General features: G+C 49.1%; 1 protein-coding gene across 4 annotated transcripts in view; it reads left to right on the top strand.

The window, feature by feature from the left end:
• Nucleotides 1-26,867, top strand: part of EGFR (epidermal growth factor receptor) — a 190,455-nt gene that overhangs the window by 147,166 nt on the left and 16,422 nt on the right. For 3 of the 4 annotated variants that reach the window (XM_003895963.5, XM_009202927.4, XM_009202926.4), the window contains 7 exons: nt 3,805-3,843; nt 5,588-5,729; nt 6,534-6,656; nt 7,342-7,440; nt 13,759-13,944; nt 24,654-24,809; nt 25,712-25,787. In XM_003895963.5, the coding sequence (XP_003896012.1) occupies nt 3,805-3,843; nt 5,588-5,729; nt 6,534-6,656; nt 7,342-7,440; nt 13,759-13,944; nt 24,654-24,809; nt 25,712-25,787 (821 nt within the window). Of the gene's footprint in view, nt 1-1,222; nt 1,785-3,804; nt 3,844-5,587; nt 5,730-6,533; nt 6,657-7,341; nt 7,441-13,758; nt 13,945-24,653; nt 24,810-25,711; nt 25,788-26,867 lie in introns of those variants that run through there. The other variant, XM_009202928.4, reaches the window with a different exon arrangement.

Raw genomic sequence — 26,867 nt, forward strand, 5'->3', positions numbered from 1 at the left:
GTGAGGAGGTAGAATCACAATGGTGGTGATGTTGAGGGTGGTGATGGTTATGAGGAGGTGGGTCACAATGGTGGTGAGGGTGGTGATGGTGGTGAGGAGGTGGGAGTCACAATGGTGGTGGTGTGGTGGGGAGTGAGGTGGGAGTCACAATGGTGGTGGTGTTGATGGTGGTGAGGAGGTGGGAGTCACAATGGTGGTGGTGTTGAGGGTGGTGATGGTTATGAGGAGGTGGGAGTCACAATGGTGGTGGTGTTGATGGTGTTGATGGTGGTGAGGAGGTGGGAGTCACAATGGTGGTGGTGTTGAGGGTGTTGATGGTGGTGAGGAGGTGGGAGTCACAATGGTGGTGGTGTTGATGGTGTTGATGGTGGTGAGGAGGTGGGAGTCACAGTGGTGGTGGTGATGAGGGTGGTGATGGTGGTGAGGACATGGGAGCAACAATAGTGGCAGTGATGGTGATTGAGACATGATGACGATTTGTGAACTTTCTAGGAAAACAATCATATAATCTCCAACAGCAGTATCTTAATATCTTTTCCAAAAGTATCAGATCATATTATAAGGGCCAAGTTTCCAGAATAATATCAGACATAATTACAGTGGACATCAGAGCTTGGCATCTAAAGGTGACAGGAATAGCTCTAATGTCTCAGCGTGAAAACAACATTGCTATTAGTCTGAGATACTAATTATCTAGTTAAGGAAGTACTCACCTATACCTAGTTTTTACCTGTTTTTTAAAATCTGAAATTGATTTTGAATTTTATCAAATATTTCCCTGGGAGCAATGTAAGATTTTTCATATTTTCGCCTTCGGGTATACCAACATGCCAGCTCTGTTGGCCACTTTGTGAGCTCGATGAAGCATGGTATAAAAGATGCTTTGCTAGTTTTTCACTTAATCTATTTCTATAAGCAATTTTGGAGCTAAGCCTCTGAAACAGAATTATGTTATCTGTATAGAATAAATGTTTTATCTTCCCCCCTTTTTCTCTCTTTTGGAATAGATGTGCATCAGTATCTCTGTGTCAGTATCTCTGTGTCAGTGAGTGTATGTCATTGGGCTTAGGGGAGGTCCAGAAAGTGATTGGGTGTTGGCATTTTCAATACACTTACTTTGTATAAGAAATAGTTTGCCAAATATAGAAAGAGGGGATTTACTCAAGATTTAAATTAAAAATGTTAGTGATCATTTTTCTAATGTCTTTCTATTTTTTCCCAGGTCATAATAAATCTTCACTGTCTGACTTTAGTCTCCCACTAAAACTGCATTTTCTTTCTACAATTTCAATTTCTCCCTTTGTTTCAAATAAAGTCCTAATGCTATTCATTTGACATATGGAATTTTGTAAGTATTTTCTTTAGTATGTGTGATTACATTCCTGATTCTGAACCTTTTTAGAAAAGTATATAGTTTGATATAATCTTGTTATTGACACCTGTGTCTTCTCCCAAAACTATTAATCATATAGGAATTGCACAATAGAAATGGGTTTAATTTTTTAAATGTGGTGAAATGTTGATGAGAGTAAGGGAAAATTTTTTAAATTTTTTTCACTGAGTTTTTATGATGTGCACAACATTCCTGAATATATTGTCTCTCTCATTTCTCAGATGGGATTTTTGCCTTCTCCATTTCTACTGTTAAAGAAACACTTACAGGGGTTTCTTTAACAGGCACAGCCACCCAGATGAGGGGGAGGGACCCTGGAGGAAGAGCTCTTTTTTTTTTTTCTTTTTTTGAGACAGAGTCTCACTCTGTCACCCAGGCTGGAGTGCAGTGCCGTGATCTTGACTCACTGCAACCTCCACCTCCCAGATTCAAGCAATTCTCCTGCCTCAGCCTCCCGAGTAGCTGGAATTACAGACGCCTACCACCACGCCTGGCTAATTTTTGTATTTTTAGTAGAGACGGGGTTTCGCCATGTTGGCCAGGCTTGTCTTGATCTCCTGACAGGTGATCCACATACCTTGGCCTCCCAAAGTGCTGAGATTACAGGCGTGAGCCACTGCGCCCAGCCAGAATATCTATTTTTAAATGGAACTGCATTTTCATAGTACAGTGAGGAAAAAGTTGTTTTGAAATCTTTATCCTGATAAACCGAATAATATGAAAATTTGCCTATTTTAATTATATGTAACAAAGTTTAGTTACTGCTATAATTGCAAATATGTATAAATTCCTTACCAAAAAAAATGAATCAAGTGGGGCACAGAGAATAATTTTTCTGGCAGAATTAAATAGCATGCTATAGCCTGCTTAACTTCATACCCAATAGTCATTTCTGCAGAGTCACCGAGGGCCTCATCAGCGTCAGCAAGAGCCCCTCGCCTTCTGACGCTCTCACATCCTTCTCTCCTGCAGCCCTGTCCTGCCATTGTCCTTGTCCAGCTTCTCTTCAAGGGTCAACTGGTCTACATTTCCCTATAAGCTTGTTTGTCACAGCTTCTTGTTAGCAATCCCTGTGGTTGCCCAAAAGCACTTTCAGAGGCTACATAAGACTCTGCATGTTGTAGAAAATTTGCAGTTTCAATCTGCCCTCCCTCTGCAGGGTATTCCCATTGTATTGCGTTCAGCAGGCAGGGAGAGACTGCTGTAAGGACAGTTCCTGAGTGACTGCTTTCTGTCTTGGACTATTTGGTGTCTGCAGGAGGTAATGGGGTGAGCAGTAACGAGGCCTCCTGTATATTCCACCCCTATGAAGCCTGCGTGTTTGGTTTATGAACTAAGCTCAAAGGCACCACAGTGGTAAGACTGCACTACATGACACCATGGAAAAGAGGGAGCGCCCAGACCCCCAAATTAAGAAGAGCAGTGTAGAGACTAGAGACCTGGAGAGCAGAGACGGAAACTGTTAGGACCAGATTATAGTGTTAAACCAGGGCTCCCCAGGCCTCTCACATATTGAAATGTACTTGTCCATCTTTCTCCAAGCCAGGAAATGGGACTCTCAAAGGCACGTTATTCTGCCTTTTTAAACTATCGTCCTGTAATCAAAGTAATGATGGTAGCGTGTCCCACCAGAATGGGAGCCCAGCTGCTCCGGAGTCTTGCTGAGGATGGATCCCATCTCTTCTGCCGTTAGAGTTTCAGCTGGGTCGGGGTGGATGCAGCCACCTCCATGCCTAGCCTTCTGCATCTGTGATCCTCACAGCCTCCTCCGGCCACTGAGCCTCATGCCTTCACTTGTCTGTTCCCCCCTGCTTTTCCTTTCTGCCACCTCTGCATGTGGGCCGCCAGATTCTCAAGAGCATCCTACCGGTTTCCTTCCTTCCACTCCCTTTGCCAGTGCCTCTCACCCCATCTAGTAGCCTAACCATCACCCCCAGGACTGACCTCTTCCTCCTCACTGCCAGATGGTTGTTCAAAGCACAGAATGTGTCAGAAACCTGCAGTGACACCATGCTGCCAGGCTTCTCCATAATTAGCGTGGCCCCAGTCCATGCTTCTAGCCTTGGTTCCTTCTGCCCCTCTCTTTGAAATTCTAGAGCCAGCTGTGGGACAATTATCTATGTCAAAAGCCAGATGTGAAAACATTTCAGTAACAAACTAACTGCTTTGTTCAGTGCTAGAACAACGCCTGTCACAGAGTAGAAACTCAAAAATATTTGCTGAGTGAATGCACAAATGAAGAAATGCATACTAAATAATTAACCACCAATCCAACATTCAGACACATTGTGATTTTAATTATTTAAGAGTAGTTTAGCACATATTGCCTTATAATTTAATTAAAAATCTCCAAGAAATATGCCAAAGAAGTAGAATGAGAAAAATGTATATTTTTCTTTCACTTCCTACAGATGCACTGGGCCAGGTCTTGAAGGCTGTGCAAGGAACGGGTAAGTGTTCACAGCTCTGTATCACATGGACCTCGTCAAGAATGACCACACTGCTGTGGGTGAAGATTATGCTTTCCTGCGTTTCTGACTGTCCTCTGTCCTGATCAAGTTTCTGTGGCTCTGGGCCAGGGTTTCTGCAGAGACTGCCCAACTGGTTCCACGTGGCTCCGTGTGCCAACTTTGTCCTCAGTGGAGGGAAGGTTGGACGCGCAGTGCTGGAGCTGTTCCCTGCTCCGCCATTGCTTGATGCATGGCCTGCCTCTGACTTCCTTGGTTCCACTGGTTTTGCTGTGTCCTTCTCTGCCTCTAGCTCCTCTTCTTTTCTGTCAATTTACCCCGTTGGTCCCATCACAAGCCTGTGTATGAGTGGCCTTTTTGTTCGATGACACCCTCCAGCGTAGGGGAGTGTTTCTCCTCGCTTTCTTTCCCAGACACGCTGCCCAGCAAAGGCAAAAGGGCTTCCTTCAACATCAGCTCTGGCCAGTTTGCCAGAGCAAAGCCCTGAGAAAAGCAAGGTTGAAAAATCTTGTTCAAACTCACTAGGAAAGAGTGGTGTTACCCTCGACGGCGTCTAGCCGGGAATCAGGGAATTACACACCGAGCACCTGTTTGCCATTCTGGATGTTTCCGAACACGAACCAAACTTCCAGGCCACTCTGCCATCTCTGGTAACGTCTACAAAGTCCCTTCCTCACCACTGCCCTTCCTTCATTTTGGCCTGCTCTTCCGCCCCTGAGTGGACAACCGTAGCTCTCCCTCCTGCCATCAGTGCCACATGATCGAGGAAGAAGGCAACTTTGCAGAGACTGGGTCCGCTTCCACTCCCGTCTCTTCAGTGAGCTGCTTCGACACCCAGCAGAACTTCCCGATTCCACCCTGCAATCTCAGGGATCTTAATCATGGGGCTTTCCACCACATGTCCACCTTGAAACCAGTCATGGCCATTCCTTCTTACATCTGCTCTTTTCCATCTTTTTCTTCTCCTGTTCACCCACCCTCACTCCTGTGGCTCTCTGTGGACATGCGCTCTATAGCAAATCTTCTGGTATTCTAGGGAGCTGGCACACGTGGCTTCTGGTTTCCTCTCTCTGGAACTAGACATGGCCTCTGTGGGAGGGAGGATTAAATGCACCTTATGGATTGAGGCTGCATGACGACATCACTCATCACAATGATTCTTTCTATGTCTGGATCCTATCCCTTTATAACCCCCTTCAAGCTCGTTCAGAGAGTATTTCACACAATCCATGTGCTCATCTTGCAAGTCAAGGACCCAGAGGAGTCAGCATTGTCAAAAAGTCTCTTCACACAGCCTGACCGGAGGCAGTGCCTGCTCCATGTGTATGGACTATGGCACTTCAATTGCATGGAAATACTCTTGGAATGAACAAAATACCAATCCATGAAAAAGCATTATTGAAGTCTAAGTTATTTTCTGAATTATATTTTGTTAATCAACAAATTGAAAAACACTCATCATATTGAGAGGTCCAGATAAAGCCTCAATTTTAAAAAATGAGGAAAATTGGGCCTGGTAGGAGACTGGGGGGAGCTTGAGAAAGTTGGAAACATTGCCCTAGAAGCCTGTTTTTTCTCCTCTTAGAAGCTACACAATATCTCACTTTCCGAGATCATTCTACAAGATAGATGTCAGTGCGCCGAAACATTCAGGGGCGTGTTGAGTGCCAAGGCCATGGAATCTGTCAGCAATCTCATCCTTCCTTGTTCCTTCACCTCATTCCAGGCCTAAGATCCCATCCATCGCCACTGGGATGGTGGGGGCCCTCCTCTTGCTGCTGGTGGTGGCCCTGGGGATCGGCCTCTTCATGCGAAGGCGCCACATCGTTCGGAAGCGCACACTGCGGAGGCTGCTGCAGGAGAGGGAGGTGAGTACCAGGACTGGGTGTGCTCAGGAGCCCTCACACCCCAATGGGAACAAGGGCCAGCCCCGAGAACGGACCATTAGCAGTTGTGTATGTTAGACACATAATTGTATTATGATGCAGAAAGAATCTCTGAAAGTGCAGTTATACCCAGTTAGTGACATATTGGTACATCCATCTGAGGAAACGGCAATGTTTCTAGACTGCACCCTTCAATGCCCACAAAGCTGTGTCGCATCTGCTTAGGACCTGGTGCCTGTGTGTGCGTAGGAGGGAGGCCAGGAAGTCTAGCTGCTGATCCTCTGCTGGCACTGTGGCAGAGGCAAGAGATTCCTGCTTTGGAAAACAACATTGTCTACACAGTGGCTTTGTCCATGATGGACTCTGCCTCAGCCCAGTCCTGTGCTGGAAGCCATGATCTCTGGAAAGAGCAACCCCCTGGCTCATAAGCATGAGGGCATGTGATATGCCCCGACAGACATCAAAATGACTGCCACACACAACTTCCCTACTGGAGTTTTTCAATCCAGCTAGTAGGCGTGGAAACAGAAATAGAAATTGTGTCTGTTGAAAGGTAGCTGTTCATTTGAAGAACACCTGTATCAGAGCCTGTGTTTCTACCAACTTCTGTCAAGCTCTGTAGAGAAGGCGTACATTTATCCTTCCAAATGAGCTGGCAAGTGCCGTGTCCTGGCGCCCAAGCACATGCCGTGGCTGCTGGTCCCCCTGCTGGGCCACGTCTGGCACTGCTTCCCAGCGTGGTGAGCACTGAGGGGACCCTTGTCTCTGTGTTCTTGTTCCCCCCAGCTTGTGGAGCCTCTTACGCCCAGTGGAGAAGCTCCCAACCAAGCTCTCTTGAGGATCTTGAAGGAAACTGAATTCAAGAAGATCAAAGTGCTGGGCTCCGGTGCGTTCGGAACTGTGTATAAGGTAAGGTCTCTGGGTTGGACCACAGGGCCCCTCATGATCTGGTGGGGAGCCCAGAGTCCTCGAAAGCTGTATATTTCCATCATCTACTTTACTCTTTGTTTCACTGAATGTTTGGGAAACTCCAGTGTTTTTCCCAAGTTATTGAGAGGAAATCTTTTTCCGAGATTCTCTTTTTCCGAGAACCACAATGACCAGTGGTCCTGTGAGACCACTTCACAGACCAAAGGCATTTTTCTGAAAGACGCCATTGACCTTGCCGTGGGGTGCAGCACAGGGCGGGAGGAGGGCCACCTCTCACCACAAGGCATCAGAATGCAGCCCAGCTGAAACGGGCTCATCTTCATTTGCTTCTTCTAGATCCTCTTTGCATGAAATCTGATTTCAGTTAGGCCTAGACGCAACATCATTAAATTCTGGATGAAATGATCTGCACGGACTTTATAACAGGCTTTATAAGCTTGAGATTCTTTTATCTAAATAATCAGTGTGATTCGTGGAGCCTAACAGCTGCAGGGCTGTGGGAGCATCATGGCGCCCAGCAATATCAGCCTTGGATGCAGCTCCACAGCCCCAGTGTCCCTCACCTTTGGGGTGCATTGCTGGTAAAATCCACCCAGCTCACTGGGCAGCTTGTGGCACCATCTCACAATTGCCAGTTAACATCTTCCCTCTCTCTCTGTCATAGGGACTCTGGATCCCAGAAGGTGAGAAAGTTAAAATTCCCGTCGCTATCAAGGAATTAAGAGAAGCAACATCTCCGAAAGCCAACAAGGAAATCCTCGATGTGAGTTTCTGCTTTGCTGTGTAGGGGTCCATGACTCTGGACAGGGCCCACCTTTTCTCATGTCTGGCAGTTGCTCTGCTGCAGACCCTGCTCATCTCCACATCCTAAATGTTCACTTTCCACGTCTTTCCCTTTCTAGCTATAGTGGGTATAACTCCCTCCCCTTAGAGACAACACTGGCCTCTCCCATGCTGGTATCCACCCCAAAAGGCTGGAAACGGGCAATCACTGGCATCTGCCCAGCAGTAGTTTCTTGACATGCATGATGAGTGACTGCTCTTGGTGAGCCTGGAGCATGGATGTTGTTTGTGGTATTTTTTGGATGAAGAAATGGAGGCATAAAAAAATTGACCCTTATATGGCTGGGATAGGGTTTAAACCCCTTGTTATTTCTGACTCTGAAACTTGCATTCAATTCACTACACCAAGTTATCTCATCTTTGAAATGGCTTTTTTAAAGGTGCCTAGAATATGATGGCGTGCAGTCTATAAACTGTTGCCCACCTGCTGTACTTTCTCTCAAAATAATACACATTTTTCTCCAGTGTCTGCTGATTGTTACTTTGTGGAATAAGTTCTTGGAAAATTCCACAAGATTATTGTTATATTCTTACTACCAATTCTATTGAACTTTCTCCACCTTCTCTGGGCCTTTCCCCAGCCAGTGGTGGGAAGACATTGGCTGGGGTCTGACAGAGCCTCTTCTACACTGGCCTGGGTTTGCTGTGAGTTCATCATGGAAACCTTTACTCTTGTCCCAACACAGAGCAAGTGAAAGAGGAGGTCAAGGGGCTCAGGCAGCGGACTAGGGAAGCAGAATCAAGGAAAAGGAAAAATGGCTGTCCTTATTACCTCAAAACCCTAGAGAATGTAGTTGATCTTACAGCCAAGAAGGACAAAAGCCAGAGAGTGATATCCCCTGCCTCATGTCTAACACACAGAATACATAGCAAGCTAAGAGAACATGGGCCTTCATAAAATTGTCTTAAGACACTATTTTTTAATTGGAGGAAATCTACAGTTTAATTTTCTCTCAGCAGCTTTTCTTCCTTTTATTACAGTAGGGGAAATGCCATGTTGATATACTTCTAAATGAAAGATGATGAATTGATACAGTACAATAAAAAATCTGTAAAAATTGATGATATACTTATCAAGAAAAATTAGCTTTCATTTTAATGGTTTACAAATTGAGTCAAGTCCTAGTAACAAAATGTTAGGTCTATTAATATAACCACAAAAATACAGGAAGGCGGGCAATCCGTGAAGCCTTCACTTACAATCTAGCCCCTCACCTGTGCTGTGTAGGAAGATCTTTGTGCAGAATTTGCTTCCTTAATTCATTTTTTATTCATTCAACACATCCTAATAAATTATATAAAATCATGTTGAAATGTGAATTTCAGTGGTATTTATAATGCAGTATGAGGAGGGTTTGAATGTATTCTAAGACAATAGCTGTGCTTTGGGAAGGAAGCAGTGTTCACTGAAAAGTGCCCCCCAGGACCTTTTAATTGGAGGAAATATGCTTCTGTGGAGTTGGAAATGGAGTAGAAGATAGATAAGGTCAAGGCTTAAAAGTGCACCCAACATCTGAAGTGTCCATGGGCCTGGCGTGGTGGCTTTCACCTGTAATCCCAGCACTTTGGGAGGCTGAGGCAGGAGGATCCCTTGAGCTTAGGAGTTTGAGACCAGCCTGGGCAACATACTGAGACCCAGTCTCTACAAAAAAATAAAAAATTAGCTGGGTATGGTGGCTCATGCCTGTAGTCCCAGCTACTCAGGAGATGGGAAGATGGCTTGAGCCCAGGAGATCTAGGCTGCAGTGAGCTAAAATCTTGCCACTGCACTCCAGCCTGGGTGACAAAGCAAGACCCTGCTCAAAAAAATAATTAGATACAGATATTAATATAGATACCTATATATATCTGAATATAGATATGTGTATATATACTCTGTATATAGATATGTAGATATATAAATATATCATATATAATATCATATGATATATATTTAGAGATCTATATCTCTCTAAATATATTAAATAAATAAAAGAAAGGCTCAGTTTGGCCTCCTGCTCATCCTGTCTCATCGCCTCTTCCCCCTCCATCATCTTATTTCCTTGCCCCATGTTTCTTCACTGCGGCCATGTCCCCCCTCCTCTCCAATGGTGGATGTCATGTCTGCTGCAGTCAGAGGGCGACAAGCCTGGAGTGTTCCCTGAATCCTGTGCTTTGTCCTGCAGCTCAGGCTGCCCGGGCCTCGCCAGCAATCCTGGCAGGCAGGGCACCGTGCTGGGATGGAGAGGGGGAAGCTGGAGGAGGCACTTTCTGGTAAAGAAAGCAAAAACCAGCAGTGCCCAAGCCAATTTCAACAGGGTGTTAAATACACCTTAATCGTGTGGCAGGACACCTCACGGGGCCACGTGCGCTCTTAGAAAGACTCGTATGCATGCGAGCACAGCAGCAATGACTGCATACTCACGTTCCCCTGCAGACACCAGGCCCCGCGGCTGGCACACACACTGCAGCCCAGTTCCATGTTGCTAGCAGTGACTTAGTGAATGAGTAAAGTTCTTAAAATGCAGGGGACACCTGCCCTTCATTCGTAAGGCTGGACATACACCTCTCCTTAAGGAGTTCAAAAGCTAGTAGAACCCCAGTTCTTATGGTAGAGCCGTTCACAGATGAGGGAGACAAGCCAGAAGGAAGGAACCAAAAGTCATGTCAGCAGTTAGGACAAAATAACAGGCTTTCAAGGTCACAAAGCCTCAGGGACGCTCCTGCGGTGGGACTGGGCCAGGAGCCATGGGGGCTCCAAATGTGCACTCTGCCTGCCAGCCTGCGGGCGGTGGGGCTCCGCGGAGATTGTTGTGGAATACCAAGCATGCTTGCTGTAGGTCACGGTGCACATTTACCACTTCCAAGACAAACAACCGAGAACAAAGCTCGCTTTAGCTTCTGCGTACACCGAACGGGACACACGACTGAACAGCGTTCCCATTGTGCCTGCTGGGTGGGGAGGAAGTGATGGCCCAGTGGGTCTATCAGATGTTAGTAGGATGGGGCCTGGCGGGGCTCCAAGCTCTGTGTGGCCGACACCCACGCCCCCGGTTCTGCTCCCCATTCCCAGCCCCAGGTCAGCCCTGCGAGGCCCTGCAGCAGATGGGCTGCTCAAACTGCTCTGGTTTGCAGATTTTTCTTCCCTCTCAAATGAATACAGTATGTTTTCAAATCTCAACCAGATCTTGAGAAAATAGGAAGAGCCAGAGGGTTTCTTTGGTGTTATGGTTGTACAGCTTCCCAGACTCAGGGGAGAGATGTGATTTGTGCTTTCTGGCAATCCCATGGCCTATTAATTTTTCCATAGGCTTTCCAGTTTAAATTTAGAGTAGGCAATGGAAAGGGAATGCAAAACAGATTTCTAGGTGTGCTGTGTGTGTGTGTCTCACGTCTAACGTCCGTTAACTGGAGCACCCAACAGGCCCCACAGGCTGCCTTCACACACAGGACCTGGGGCGCCTCCAAACCACTGGGGTGAGCAGCGGGCCATGGAGGGAGCCAGGGTCAGGAGACCTGGCTGTGGGCCCAGACCCGACCCTGTGCAGGGTGGCCTCAGGTGGGCCGTTCACCTCGTCAGCCTCAGCTTACCCTCTGACTATAGTGACCTCAGACAAAATACACTTCCTGGCCCTGTCCTGTTCTGACATTTTATAAACAAGCACTTCTCCGAGTTGAAAGGATATTTTCAATATCTACTGAGTCCACAGATATTAAACATCTCTCTTCTTTAAAATTGTGACATTATGTTTAGAATATAAAAGGAAAATAACACACACTGTCCTTGAAAATAGAGAGCCTAAACACTCTGCAGAAAATATTTAAAGTTGTTTGTCTTGCCTGGACTTTGATTTGCTTTGAGTCTTTGACCTTGCATGACTTCAGTACAGTTCAACCCTGACAGTTTTGAAGTAGGTATGTGCCTAGATCTGCCGTAGTCCCTGCTGGAATGTCGAAGAAGCAAAGGTCAGGCCCTCAGAGCACTTGCCACATACTTGCCAACAGATACGGGGTAGAGACTTGAAGCAATATAAGAGCAAGTGTGTGGCAGGCGGCCCGACACTGCAGAGCGCCAGCTAGACCCTAGGCGTGTGTTAGGAGCTGACCAAGCCGTTCTTTCCTCAAAGAGCTTGGTGGGAAGGGCACTTTTTAAATCACACAAACATTTAAGGACAGATTATGATGAGTGCCCCAAAGCAGTGGCTCTTCAGCTTCATCAAGCTTCAGAATCCAGAGGGTTTGTTCATAGGGAAGGCTGGGCCTGTCTCCTGCATTTCACCCTCTTGGCCTGGGGCGGGGCCCAAGAATGTGTGGCTCTGAAAGGTTCACAGGCAATGCCTAGGCTGCTTTCTGAAGGAAAAACTGCAAGATACTAGGAGAGTTTCATTTAGATTGAAGAGTCAAGGAAGGCTCCTCTGAGAAAGAGTCTGCTAAGGAAGGAGGAGGTGGAAGGTTCTGGGGACAGAGGTCCTCCCGTGGGTAAGGGCGGAGGGAAGCTGTCCTGGGGAGAAAGTGGGCAGGAGGACCAGAGGCTGGAGGGAGGAGAGCAGGCAGTCTTGGGGCTTCCCAAGAACAGGGAAGGCCAGGGCAGGGTTTAGGGCAAGGAAAGTGTGTGAGCATATTTGTATTTTAGTAAATATTTACAGTTTGCCCTCCATGTCTGCAGTTTCATGTCCATGGATTCAATCAACTACGATCAAAAACATTGGGAAAAAAATTGCATCAGTACTGAACATATACGGACTTTTTTTCTTGTCATTATTCCTTAAACAATACAGCATAACAGTTATTCACATAGTATTTGCATTGTATTAGGTACTATAGGTAATCAGGAGATGCTGTAAAGTAGATGGGAGGATGTCTGTAGGTTACACGCAAATGCTGTGCCATTTTGTCAGGGGCTCGAGCATCCTCGCATTTTGATATCTGAGGGAGGTCCTGGAACCAATTCCCCAGACACTGAGGGTTGACTGTCTGTATCCCCTTGCCCCACCTTGCCTTTGTCTCCTGTCTCCTATCTCCACCCTGCCTCCCGCCAGCCTGTTGCACCTGACCTGCCCAGGCACCCTGGAGCAGCACCCTATCTCAGACCCTGGCCCGGTGTGTTCACTTCTGCAGAGAAACTAACTTGCCCAAGTCCACACTCAAACACAGGCATTGCTGAGATGTGAAAAGCAGCTCTGGATGCATTCTGCTTCAGTCCGTGTGTTCTTTTCCACATCTGAATAAAAGGGCACCACCATTTGTATTTTAAAGGGAAAGAGAATTTATGGGTGGAAATTGGAGATTCCCTCATTCTCAGACAGAAAAGAGGGCCCCATTGTGTGCATGACTGCAAATAAATTTAGCTTCCTCAGCCCAAGAATAGCAGAAGGGTTAAAATAAAGTCTGTATTTATGGCTCTGTCAAAGGAAGGCCCCTGCCTTGGCAGCCAGCCGGAATTAGCGGGCAGCAGATGCCTGACTCAGTGCATCATGGATTTCCCATAGGAAGTCTGGGGGCGCAGCACAGAGAGACCACTTCTCTTTAGAAATGGGTCCCGGGCAGCCAGGCAGCCTTTAGTCACTATAGATTGAATGCTCTGTCCATTTCAAAGCCTGGGACTGGTCCATTGAAAGAGCTTGTCCAGCTACTCTTTGCAGAGGTGCTGCGGGCAGGGTCCCCAGACCAAATGCCCACCCATTTCCCAGAGCACAGTCAGGGTCAAACCTAGCCTGTGGGGAAGGGAGGCCTTTCTCCTTGCTGGCTCAGCGCTCCCTGGATGCCTTCTCCATCGCCTCTCCTCTGCAGCACCCACAGCCAGTGTCCCTGATGTGCAGGGTCAGTCATTACCCAGGGTGTTCTGGACCCCACACACAGAGTCCCACAGGCCCTCATGGTATTTTAAACCACGGCATCCTTAACCTTGAGGCAGAGGTCTTCATAACAAAGACAGTATCAGTTCCCAAACTCAGAGATCAGGTGACTCCGGTTCCTCCTTTATCCAGTGTGCTCCTGATGGCCACTGTTGCCTGGGCCTCTCTGTCATGGGGAATCCCCGGATGCACCCAGGAGGGGCACCCTCCCACTGCATCTGTCACTTCACAGCCCTGCATAAACGTCCTTGCGCTAGGTCTTTTGCAGGCACAGCTTTTCCTCCATGAGTACATATTTCAAAACTCAAGATCGCATTCATGCGTTTTCACCTGGAAGGGGTCCATGTGCCCCTCCTTCTGGCGGCCATGGGAAGCCCCACTGACACGCCTCTCCCTCCCTCCAGGAAGCCTACGTGATGGCCAGCGTGGACAACCCCCATGTGTGCCGCCTGCTGGGCATCTGCCTCACCTCCACCGTGCAGCTCATTACGCAGCTCATGCCCTTCGGCTGCCTCCTGGACTACGTCCGGGAACACAAGGACAATATCGGCTCCCAGTACCTGCTCAACTGGTGTGTGCAGATTGCAAAGGTAATCGGGGAGGGGAGATAAGGAGCCGGGATCCTCACATGTGGTCCACGCTCCTGGGATAGTGAGAGTTTGCCATGGAGATGTGTGTGTGCGTGCATGCAGCACACACATAAAGAGAAGAATTTTCTCTTTATTGAGTGCTCAGTCTGGTCTGATGTCTGTGTTCTTATTTCTCTGGAATTCTTTGTGAATACTGTGGTGATTTGTAGTGGAGAAGGAGTATTGCTTCCCCCAGTCAGTACTTGATAACAAGGTAAGCAAGCCAGGCCGAGGCCAGGAGGACCCAGGTGATGGTGGTGGAGTGGAGCAGGTGCCTCGCAGGAGACCCAGTGAGCAGTGCAAGGAGCCAACAGAGGGCGCAGCTGCTGCTGCTATGTGGCTGGGGCCCTGGCTAAGTGTCCTCCTTGCCACAGGCTCGCTCCAGAGCCAGGGCGGGGCTGAGAGAGCAGAGTGGTCAGGTAGCCCCGCCTGGGTGCCTGAGGCAGGCACAGAGCAATAAGCCAGGTGTTTCACAGCTCGTGTGGACCCAGAAAGACTTCTGCTTTTGCCTCAAACCCCTCCCATCTCCATCCCAGTCTTGTATCAGTTATTTGCACTCAACTTGCTAAGTCCTGTTTTTTTCTGACAGTGGGTATATATTTCACCCCGTTGACTTTAAAGAATTTGCAGGCAGACCCTGTCTCTGAGAATACGCTGTTGCCCCTCCTCTCCCTCCGACAGCAGGGCAGGGAGTCCAGGGATGTGCCAGGGACCAGAGGGAGGGAGCAGACGCCCACCGAGCCTGGGCAGGTCCTCCTTATTGCTTGCATTCCCCTGGTTAGCTGTGGCAGTCAGTCCTGCCAAGTCACTCGTGAGGTGTTTGCCCAGCTCCACGCAGATGTAAAAGGTGACCTACAAGAAGACAAACAAAAACATCTGGAGTGCTCTTATGCCAGCAGCTGCCCTTGACACCACCAGGCAGGCTCTTGCTGGGAGCTATGGTGCTTGGGTCCACTCCCTCCCATCACAGAGCTCCTGGGCTGCATTGTAGAAGCAGGGACCACCTCCCAGGATAACCAGACAGGAGCACACCCTGAACAGCCCCTTTCACTCTAGCACCATCAGGCATTGATTTCTCAGCTGCAGCCACAGGCGGCCCCCAGCAGCCCAGCAAGTGGGGAATGCTCACGCTTCTCTGACCACAAAAATCACTGAATGTTTTTGCCATTCTCATGGTCATAACTTTGGCCACAGAGTAGAACACTCCCATGACCGTTGTTAGACAATGGTCCTGGGAGAGGATCTTGTGTGCCTCTTTTTATTGGGAGATGCTTGTTATTTCTGTGTGTGGCTGCATTTGTTTCCCAAGACTGCCACAACAAATCATCACCAACTTGGTAGCTCAACATTGCACAGATTTATTCCCTTCTGGCTCTGGAGGCCAGGCATCTAAAGGCCATGCTCCTGCAAGCATTCTGGGAAGGAACCTTCCTGCCTCTCTGGCTTCTGGTGGCCCCAGCATCCCTGGGCTGGGGCTGCACCTCCCCACATCAACCTCCATCTTCATATGGCCTCTTCCTGTGTCTCCGTAACCACAGGCCCCTCTCCTTTCTCTTAATAAAGATACCAGTCACTGAGCTCGAAAATTGCTAATAGAGTCTATTGTAAATCTTCTTAACACAAAAAAAGATAGATATGTGAAGTGATAGATATATTAGTTTGATTTGATCACTCCACTATGTGTATAGATGTCAAAACAAACATTGCACTCCATAAATGTATGTATTTAAAAAGATCCCAGTCATTGCATTTAGGACCCACCCTAAATCCAGGATGATTTCGTTTCAAGATTTTTAGATTTGCAAAACCCCATTTCCAAATAAGGTCACATTCTGCAGTTCTGGGTAGACGTGAAATGTGGGGACACTGTGCAACCCACCGTCTTGGGGAGCGGGTGGTCAGCCTGGGGCAGGTGTTGCTGTGTGTGGAGCTAGGTCCACTCATGCCCTGACCTGGAACCCAGACCTGCTTCCCCAGCTCTCCTCCTGGTTATCTGAAGCAGGGAATGGAGAGCACTGCCCACCTTGCCTGGCAGTCTCTATCACCTGGTTTTACTTTCCTCTTAGCACATATTGCCCCAGAAGATCTGGTTGGTTTATGGCTTACTTGAGTTTGTGCCTACCTGTCCCAACCAGGAGGTGAGCCCTGGCTGTCCCCCGAACCCAGCCCTGCATGTGGGAGCTGCCCCTCCCCCGCTTATCAGAGGGGGCCAACAGTCCGCAGCTGTTCTTAATCATCTCCCAGTAACCCCCAGCTCCACAAAGGTGACTCCTCACGTGGTGGAGAGGTGGCCAGGCCATCCATGTGTAATGCGTATGTGACCGTTTTCCTTAAGGGGCACGTAATCTTGGCAGGTTTCGCCCAATACAGGACGGGCTCAGGACTCCAGTGGACTGTGGATTCAGATCTGGATTCTGGCACATTTGCTGTGTGAGCGTGGGCACGTTGCTGGCCTCTCTGCGCCTGGTCTCCCGGCTGTGGAGTGTGTTCTGCACCTTGTCTTTCTGGGAAGTAGGGAGGGCAGTGAGCCCCTTCACATCGCCCACCATGGGCCCAGCACACGCCTGATCCCCACTGAGTGTTCCTTTCCTCCTTTGATCCCCTTTGGCTGACCTAGGTTGGAGCAGCCACTAAAATATACCCAGAAACATCTTCCTAATCTACATCTGCGCCAACCCTCGTTCCCTAGCTCAGCATGACCGTCACGCGCCCGCCATTGCTCCTGAGCTCCGCTGCTCATGAGCTGCTCTCTGGCCCTCCTTCTCACGCTCACACTCCAGTCGGCCTGGCCTAGATAAGTGGAGGTTTATTTGACCCCAAAAATTAGCCTTCTACAAACGAATATAATAGTGCCATTACAGAGAACTCACTTAGTGCGGGTCCCATTTAAGCAGAAGTTACTGAAAGCTTGAGTTTAAGTTTCCAGGGCCTGAAAGTTTTCCACCATAGTTCTCTACATAATGTTACCTACAATTTCAACCTGTTATTTAAAGCCATTCTTGTGTTTGTTGTACTTTGATTAGCTTTATTTTGATTTGAAGTCCTTTTACATTATGGGCAGTTAACACTTTGGCTCTGTTAGATTTGCTTTTTAGTTCACAAAGGAAATCTCATTCCTCTGTATTTGAATAGCTGCAATGATGGAACAGCTGTCCCCGGAGGGAAATGAAAACAATGATTCCCCAAATTGTAAAGACAGAAATTTGCTCTTGGGTTACTTACAATGTATCTGAGTATTAAAAATTATTCTTTTTAAACGTTTGAAGTAAAACTACCCAGAAACACTTAGTGGCTGACTAGAAACTAAACTCCTGGGCCGGGCGCGGTGGCTCAAGCCTGTAATCCCAGCACTTTGGGAGGCCGAGACGGGCGGATCACGAGGTCAGGAGATCGATACCATCCTGGCTAACCCGGTGAAACCCCGTCTCTACTAAAAAATACAAAAAACTCGCCGGGCGAGGTGGCGGGCGCCTGTAGTCCCAGCTACTCGGGAGGCTGAGGCAGGAGAATGGCGTGAACCTGGGAGGCGGAGCTTGCAGTGAGCTGAGATCCGGCCACTGCACTCCAGCCTGGGCCACAGAGCGAGACTCCGCCTCAAAAAAAGAAAAAAAAAAAAAAAAGAAACTAAACTCCTGGCATCCTCAAAGTGGGATTATTGGCTTATAAAGGTCCTGTATTGATTGACAAAGGCACAAACTATCTTGGGAAGTTTTCTTCTAAATATTGATGGGAGAGCTGGCCACCATTATGCAGGTTTCATTGTCCTGACTAAACTGCTAAAGAGATTACATAAAATGATATCAACTAGACAAAAGAAAGAATAAAAAAAAACAGAGGTGTCCTGGGAGGAATCCGGATGAGACCAGAAGACCATGAGAGAGACATCCCTTGCCCTCTACAGGGAAAATGGGTTTTGTTCTCCACATGCAAAACCATCTCAGGAGCTTGTGAAGACACCACCTGCTTACCAGCCAGAAAGAGCAGGTGCCTCCTAAATTCCCCACGCAGGAGATCACGGTGGCTTTCACACACTAGGAGTAAGTTAGACTTAAGAAAACCTGTCTACTCTTCCTGGGATTTACAAGCCAGCTAGTAAATCCCAGAATAAATCACACAGCACAATCATCCAAAGATCCCGTCATCCGTGCCGTTTGGAAAGCCCCGCTCCTGCGCCGCCCTCTCCCCGTGGAGCCCCCCCATGCCCAGGACTGCAGAGTCCTGCCATTCAGACTGCAACTCATCTCACATTCTTCCAAACTATTTGGACAACAGAGCTTTCTCATCACCTAGTGCAGATTACAGTCTCACAGAATTGAGTGTTCAGGCAGACAATGATGTGGTTCTGTAGTACAGCAAACAATATCAGTTTACAGTGCTGAGGCCAGGCCTGGTGAACTATGCACAGTAGCGGCAGGGCAAGGCTCTCAGAATGAAACTGGCTTATGAGTGGCACTCTCTGACCACAACTCTATAAGCACCAAACTATACTTAGTTCCATCTATGAGGGAAAATTTAATGCAGATAAACATCAAAGAATACTTCAAAGCCTCCTTTTTTCAAGTACGTGGGCTATTTAATTTGGTCCAAGTTCATTTTAAAAAGCCCTAGGTACTTTCACGGCTCCCCTACTGACAAGAGGCCCCAGTGCCCGTGAGCTGCTAATGGGAGGGAGAGGAAGCAGAGCTGAGTGGGCCTGGCTATCCCGTCCACACCGGGAGACAGGGAAGGAGACTCCACGCTGGTGGCGCCAGCACATTCCAGGCCACTGGGGCCTATTCCTAGGCACCAGGTCACGAAAACCACGCTGACAGATCGTGTGTGTGTGTGTCATAGTGCACAAGCAGGACTGTGAGCGAGTGAAAGTGACACTGGGTGGAGCGCTGAGGAAGGGCCACAGTGCGTTGGTGGAGATAGCCTGTCATGGAGAAGAGACCCTGGCTTGCTCTACGTAGCTTCCAATGCAGCTTCAAGGCAGGTCCCAGAGGGCTCCAGCCTTCATCGTCCAGGTCTACTCCCTCCCCTCACGGCTTTCCCATCCTCAGATGAGGATTTGGCAGAGCCTACCCCCGCTGACTAACTGCGGCCCTAGGGTGGTGACTCAGCCCTGCACCTCCTGCTCCCATCTGCACTGGGCCAGAGAGGATGACTTACCCAGCACGTTCACATCACACAGCCTTGTGGGTTCCTAGGTCCAAGGACCAGAGATTTCAGTTATGTGAGTTATTTTTTTTTTATTTGTTCTTGCATGTTCCACAAAGGGTTGTAGCTAAACTTAACCTAATGATCACGTTAGTATGTCACTAAGAAGTCAAAGCTCACAGTGCTGTTGAAGCACATTCATCATCTTTAGACATTTTGACTATTTATTTCTTTTCTTTTTTTTTTTTTTTTTTTTTTTTTTTTTTTTGAGACAGAGTCTCGCTCTGTAGCCCAGGCTGGAGTGCAGTGGCCGGATCTCAGCTCACTGCAAGCTCCGCCTCCCGGGTTCACGCCATTCTCCGGCCTCAGCCTCCCGAGTAGCTGGGACTACAGGCGCCCGCCACCTCGCCCGGCTATTTTTTGTATTTCTTAGTAGAGACGGGGTTTCACCGTGTTAGCCAGGATGGTATCGATCTCCTGACCTCGTGATCCGCCCATCTCGGCCTCCCAAAGTGCTGGGATTACAGGCTTGAGCCACCGCGCCCGGCCTTGACTATTTATTTCTTAAGCACCTGCTAGTGTTAAGCATCACATGAAATATATATAGAAGTAAGACGAAATTTCTTATCTCCCCAAGTTTGCCAACAAATACAGAGCAGGAAGGGAAGCAGATCAGAGCAGGAGACGCAGCTGTCGTGAGGCCACGGTGCAAGGCGCAGGGAGGGTGAGCTCCGAAGCCAAATGGACTGGGTCTGTCAGCCAAGCCCCCTGGCTCTGGAAAGACAGCAGTGAACAAGCCAGATGGCCCCTCACCCTCCAGAGCCCTGAGTCCTGCAGACCAAACAGGGTGACAGGTCCTCTCCCTGTCCTGGAGGCCTCTGTAGGTGAGAGTTGGCTGTGAACAGGGCATGAAGGCACTCGAGAGTGGGGAAGTGACTCTGACTGGGAGATGCTGAGGACACGGAGGAAGCCACAAAGTAAGGGACACTGGGGAGGGAGGGGTGGACACCTCAAGGCCAAGCACATGGAGCCTCATCACAAAGGCAAGATGGTGGCCAAATTCAAGGTCGCTGCAAAAGGGATGGAGACGAGAAGATAGATTTGGCATTTAGAGGAATGGTGACAATCACGAGCACCTCCACGGGACTCCACATGGGTGCTATCTAAGCCAAGTGCTGTCTCTGCATAAACTCATTCCACCCTCTGATGAACCCATTCTACATATGGGGAAACAAAGGCATGCGGCGTTCATGTCACTTGCCAAGATCTCAGGATTTGATCCAAGTGGCCCAGTTCCATGGTGCAGCCTCTCAGCCTGCACGGATGCCGCAGCTCAGAGCACGACTCTCAGGACAGGGGTCCCAGCAGCACCCCCTCCCTGAACAGCAAGGGTGCCCGTGCTACTCCACTTCTGTCTGGGAATAGGACATTCTGACACTTTCCTGCCTCTTCCGAGGTCCAGCACTTACTCTGTGCCCACCTGGGAAGGTGACAAGATGGCCCGAGGAGCAGACTCTTCCATTTTTGGGGAGCTCAAGGCCACAGATGCTCTGAAATCTGGAGTCCAGAGGCAGGAGCGGAGGCTTCTCCTGGTGGCCACTCTGCTTAAACACGTCATCAGATCTGTAGCTTCAGAGTCCCCGAACCCCATCCCTCACCTCTACCAGCTGCGGGTGGGTCTCTGGGGTGGGGCTGCCCTCCCCACCTGCACCCCAAGGGCTGAAAGGTTGAGGGGAGAACACCATCATTTATACAGGGGGATCCTGGAAGATGAGGCCCGAGGAAGCCCTGCGGGGCCTCTCGCCTTCTCCCTAGCTGTGGTCAGGAGTGTCTGGCCCTGCCTGCCTCAGGAGCAGCCCAAAGTGGAGGTGAGGGGTGAGCCCCAACCCCCAGGGGAAGGGTGATGGTGATCTTGGTCTCAGCATGGTTCTGGTAGAGGTGGGTTAATTTGAAGATGATGAACCGTAAGCCTCTTTCTGATCTTGCTTTAAATAAATACTTCTGAACAACAGCAACAACAAAATAGTGTTGATAGGGAAACCCTCCACTCCACAAGAACCACGTGGCCTTCTCGTCCTCGCATCCTCCACTTCCTTCCTCACTAAGTCACTGCTCCATGAGCTCTTCCACGGAGGTTTACAAAACAGAATACAAACAATCCAGTTCCCACCTCTCACTCTGAACTCCTCCCAAGACTTGTGGGGTGTGGCAGCCCCTGGGAACATCCAGCCCTTCAGGGTCAAACACAGCCCCCGCCCCTCGCTCTGGGGAACCCTGCCAGAAAAAGCCCCGACAGCCATGTGGAGCAGAGCCTTCCTTTTTGTGAGTGGAAGTTCCAGGCTAACTTTTCAAATCCCCTTTTAACCTCAGTGCTGTATTTCAAAATTCATTCCAGCTTTCCTGTAGTAATTAACAAAAATAAATACTTTAATTTCAATTAAAGTGAGGGTCTCGGAGAAGAAGCAGGAACTGAGTTTCCTGAGAGGCCCCGCTGAGGCTTTGCTGTTATTGCTTCCTGCGGCCTCTGCTCTGACCCTGGGAGCTCACAGGCCGTATCGTGGCTCTTATCTTTGGGGACCGGTTAAAGCATAACTGCGCCAGGCACAGAGTTGTCCTTTCAAATGTGCCGGCAGTGGAACAGAGGCCCATGCGTCAAGTCTCATCTAAGTTCACATGAGATTCTCTCCTTGTCCCAAAGCTGTCTCTGATTTAAAACCCTCCAGCTCATTACCTGAATTCCAGAATATGTCCTGTGCTCTCTCTGCCCTTTCCCACGCCTTTGCTGAAGACCTGTGTTCTGAGGAAACAGACACTGTGGAAATGCCTCAGGTCCTTTAAAGCCCTGGCCTGAGGAGCCGGGAAGGGCTGGACCAGAGGTCAGCTGGATTTGTTAGACTGACAGAGTGATGCGGACCTCCCCAGAGGCACGGGACCAAGGTGTGTGCTCATGCTGTCTCATGCTCTCACACATAATGTGTGTGTGTGTGTGTGTGTGTGTGTGTATAAAACCCCAAGCAGCCTCTGGCTTAGCAGGCACGTTTCCCAGCAGGGGAATTAAAGCCATGGTCCCAGTAGTGGTCTTGAGGGCTCAGAGGATTTGGTCTGTGCAACTACATGCTTCAGCCCCTGGACCCCAGGTCGTCTAACAAGGTGGTTGTGTGGGGACTGGGATGGAAAAGGCGTCTGCACAGACGTGTGTGAAATGACTGGCACATCACCAGTGCTCAGCACCATCAGCTGCTATCACCGATCATTCAATCATTCATTCATTCAGTTGTTCATTCTTCAGCAGGCTGTTTTTAAAACATGCCCAGTATACCAAAATCTCCGCTAAGCATTTAAAGAGGCAGAATAGAAGTTAGCAATGGTGGTGAAATGAAGCTGGGAATGTGCTCTGAAGGCCTCCTTGTGGGCTTAATGAACATGTAGAAACCACACATTTTAAATAGAGAGGGAGAAAAGGAGAGGCTCCCGGTCCCTTGCACAGGGACTTGTGTGTGGCTCTTTACTGTAGGCCTGTGCCAGTCCTGCTCAGCAGCTACCGCAGAGAACGCCTTCAACAAATGTGAAGAATGAACAAAAGAGATACAGGGTAGAAGGCAAGGAGAAAGCAAGGGTGAGGGTGAGAAATCAAGGGATAGAGAATAGAGAAGGGGAGACAGCCTGGGAGTTCACACAGCCAAGAAGGTAGACACTCAGTCAAACCAGCAAGAGGCGGAGCCTAACTCTCCCTTTTGAATGGGCAGGAGTTCATGATATTTAATAAGCAGAGGCCTTGCTCTGTAAGAGACAGGGTACCAGGCAGAGAGCAAGCCAGCATCCCAGGAGTCAGAGGAAGCAGACGGGAGTGGGGGGCAGGGAGCTTGCCTCTGCAGGAGACCCAGGCTGCCAGAGTACCAGGGAGTCTGGGCCAGTCCTCTTGGGAAGCGCTTCCTCGGCTTCTGCCCCTCCCTCTCCTCTCCCTTTCCACCCGCCATCCTGACATAATACTTCCTAATTTGGAAGTGTTGTTCCGGAGAAGAACCTGCTCATTTCCTCTTAAGCAGGCAGGGAAGTACTAACGTCCAGCAGCACCGGAAACCCGTAGGAGCGCTCTCGGCTGTGCAGGGTGAGGGGACAGTCCATGTAGTCATGAGACGTGGGTGTCAGGCAAGTGCCTCTTTTCCAAAAGAGAAAAACATTAAAGGCCTCACAAATGGCACCCGAAGACTAATTCTGCATAGCATCTTTGTGAGACCCTACGTTCTTGTGATGACTGGTTTTGCCTGAGAAAGAAAAAATTTTAATTTTGCTCTGACATGCCAACTCAACGCATCATTTTCACATAACATTCGCGCAAAAAAAAGCAGACAACTAACTTGCCGGAAAACTTGGGAATCCATCCACATCGACAGCTCTTCCCTGCAGTCACACTACAGTGGGATCCCTCCATACAGAAATGGCAGAGTGGAGCGGGCTGGGGACGCCTGTTTGTTTCTATTTGCTGCACCACAGTGAGCATTTCTGTGGTGCCCACTCTGTACTAGAAAGTACATGAACATCAGCCATAAAGGGAACTAGAAAGGTGGCCCACCCTCTTGGTGGACAGAGAAGAGAGAGTGGTTGAAACAAAGAGGTCTGCAGAACTTGACCCCTCCCAGCCTCTCCCACCTGCCAGCCTGGCCCTTGCAGAGAGATGCAGGCTGCCACGCTCATGCCAAAGCCTGGGGCAGTTGGGCTCAGCAAGGTAGGCATCCATCGAGCAAGGAGGAACAGAGGTCAGCAGTGACCCCAGCAGCCAGCAGGGAGGAAGGTGCGTGTGACAAGGTTACCAGAGGCCATGGGTCAGGGTCAGCCAGGGTCAGGTAGCACTTCTAGGAATTCACTCTGTTGGGCGCTGTGCTGGCTGCTTCTCACATATTCTCTCTTTCTTATTCTCAGAGCAGAGATTCTAATTGCAGCGGGACTGTGGAGGCAGCCAGGAAGGTGAGGGGAGTGGGGTCTTCTAAAAGCATATTCAGTATCCATGTGGTTTCAGTAATAATAATAATAAACCAGTGAAAAGTAAAACAGTACAAAAATCTTCATAGGCAGTGAACCATGTCAGAGAGTCCAAGAAAGCACAATGAGAGTGTGGCTTAAAAACCCTGACAGACATTCCTTTGCACCAGCTTGGTTCGGAGGGCATGGTCCCCGCCACCCCCCACCCCCGCTTTGCAGATAAACCACATGCATGAAGGTCGGCCTGGCAAGTCCAGCAAGTTCAAGCCCAGGTCTCAGCAGGGCAGCAGAGCTCCTGCTCTTCTGTGTCCTCATGTACCAGCACCTTTGGGCTTAAAACTTGAGGAACTGGATGGACAAAAGTCAGCAGCGGGTTACATCTCCTTTCATCTGCCTTTCCATTCTTTGGATCAGTAGTCACTAACGTTCACCAGCCGTAAGTCCTCGAGCTGGAGAGGCTCAGAGCCTGGCATGGACATGACCCTGAATTCAGATGCAGAGCTTCTTCCCATGACGATCTGCCCCTCACCACAGGGTCTTCTGTGTTTCAGGGCATGAACTACTTGGAGGACCGGCGCTTGGTGCACCGCGACCTGGCAGCCAGGAACGTACTGGTGAAAACGCCACAGCATGTCAAGATCACAGATTTTGGGCTGGCCAAACTGCTGGGTGCAGAAGAGAAAGAATACCATGCAGAAGGAGGCAAAGTAAGGAGGTGGCTTGTAGGTCAGCCAGCATTTTCCTGACACCAGGGACCAGGCTACCTACCCACCAGCTGTATTATCTAACTCATGCAGGGGAGGACGCTCTCCAGACTTTCTGGGTGAGCTCGCAGCAGCTGCCACTGGCAGCTGGTCCAGCCGGGGTCTCCTGGCAGTGTGAGCCAGAGCTGCTTTGGGAATGGGACTTGCTGGGACAGTGAATGAGGATGTTACCCCCAGGTGATCATTAGCAAAGGTTAGATTTCAGCCTCTCCCTGCAGGATATATAAGTCCCCTTCAATAGCACAATTGGGAAAGGTCACAGCTGCCTTGGTGGCCCACTGCTGTCGAGGACACCTAAGGAACAGGAAAGGCCCCCATGCGGGCCCGAGCTCCCAGGGCTGTCTGTGGCTCGTGGCTGGGACAGGCAGTGATGGAGTCCTTCTGTCCCTTTTCTGGCTCAAGTTTCTCTTAGGGACCCTCACAGCACTTAGGGATGCATGTCCCCTGTCATGCCCTCAAATGCCCTCCCACAGCCATGCCCTTCTGAGGTTTCACTCTGGCCTGCCTGGCTCCTAGCAGCCACCAACCCTGTGATGCTGGGCCCTGAAAACACACACAGACCTGGATGAGTAAGGCCACTGGGCCCACCCAGGGCCCCCAGCTCACCAGAGCAACCTAGGACCCAGAGGGTGCTCAGAAACCTACCAGAGCAGCCCTGAACTCCGTCAGACTGAAATCCCTTCTTGCTGGGAGGAGGCGCCAGGCCTGGGGGACGGGTCATGGGGTGACCTGGCTCCTCTGTGTGTGTCACTTGTCCACACACAATTAGGTCCAGAGTGAGTTAACTTTTTCCAACAGAGGGAAACTAATAGTTGTCTCACTGCTTTATCTCTCACCATCCCAAGGTGCCTATCAAGTGGATGGCATTGGAATCAATTTTACACCGAATTTATACCCACCAGAGTGATGTCTGGAGCTACGGTGAGTCATAATCCTGATGCTAATGAATTTGTACTGAGGCCAAGCTGGCTTTTATTGTTAGTTAATTTACATTATATCCTCTGACATCCAAGTATTTTCTTTCGAGATAATGACTAATGATAATGTAATCGTTGCTGTCTATCTATTGTACTGAGAAAACACGACAGAGGAAATCGAGTCCAGCTGCCGTCCGAAAGTCACTGGAGATAGCGATGAGCTGGTCTGGCAGGGAGCGGGGTATGGGAGGGAAAGAGCTTAGGAAATGCCTATCCCTGCAAAGTCCAACCAAACTTTAACTTTAACCAAACCATTAACGTTGCCATGAATTTGAAGTGAACCAGAGGGAGGTGACAGAAGCAGCTTGGTGGGGAAAAGTTCCAGTAGAGAAATGAGGCTTATGATGAACTACCCTGACCCTTATGTGTCAGAGAGAACGGCTTGACACACACTGAGGATGTCTGCAGGGATAAAAGAAGAAAGGGAGATGACCCTTGCTTCTCGCTCTTGGGAGGACTATCTGGTCCGGCCCCAGAGGATTCTCTGTTTCCTCTTCTGAATCCCAGTGTTGCCCAGCACAGGCCTGTACCCATCCTCACAAGGGCCCCTCTCCTCACCCGGCCCTAGGTCCCTGCCCTGTCCTGAGCCTACAAGGGCCTCCCATGTTGAGAAAGTGTTGCTGACACAGTGTCTGTGACCGCTGTGCCAGGCACGTTCCACTGCGTTACCACACATGGTCCTTGAATTTCACCCAGCAACTGACTGAAAGGCTGGAACCCATGAACCTACCCCTTTACTGAGGAAAATCGGTTACCCCAGCCATCTACAGCGACAGGAGCAAGGGGAGGAGTCGCCTCACCTCTCTAGAAATGTGTATTTGAGCAGAACACTATTGAAGGGAATTTCCGAGAATAATATAGTCAGTACCACAACAGCAAAATTATTCAGGATATCGTCCTTTTTTATTGAGTATTTTTTATTTTTCCTATAGCATTATTAACTTTCTGATTTTCCAAATACATACACATTTTTAAATTTCCTGAGTCTTTACCTCTTCTGTTAAAATGTAAGATTTATGATACA

Source organism: Papio anubis, chromosome 4 (assembly GCF_008728515.1).
Source record: "Papio anubis isolate 15944 chromosome 4, Panubis1.0, whole genome shotgun sequence".
NCBI lineage: Eukaryota > Metazoa > Chordata > Mammalia > Primates > Cercopithecidae > Papio > Papio anubis.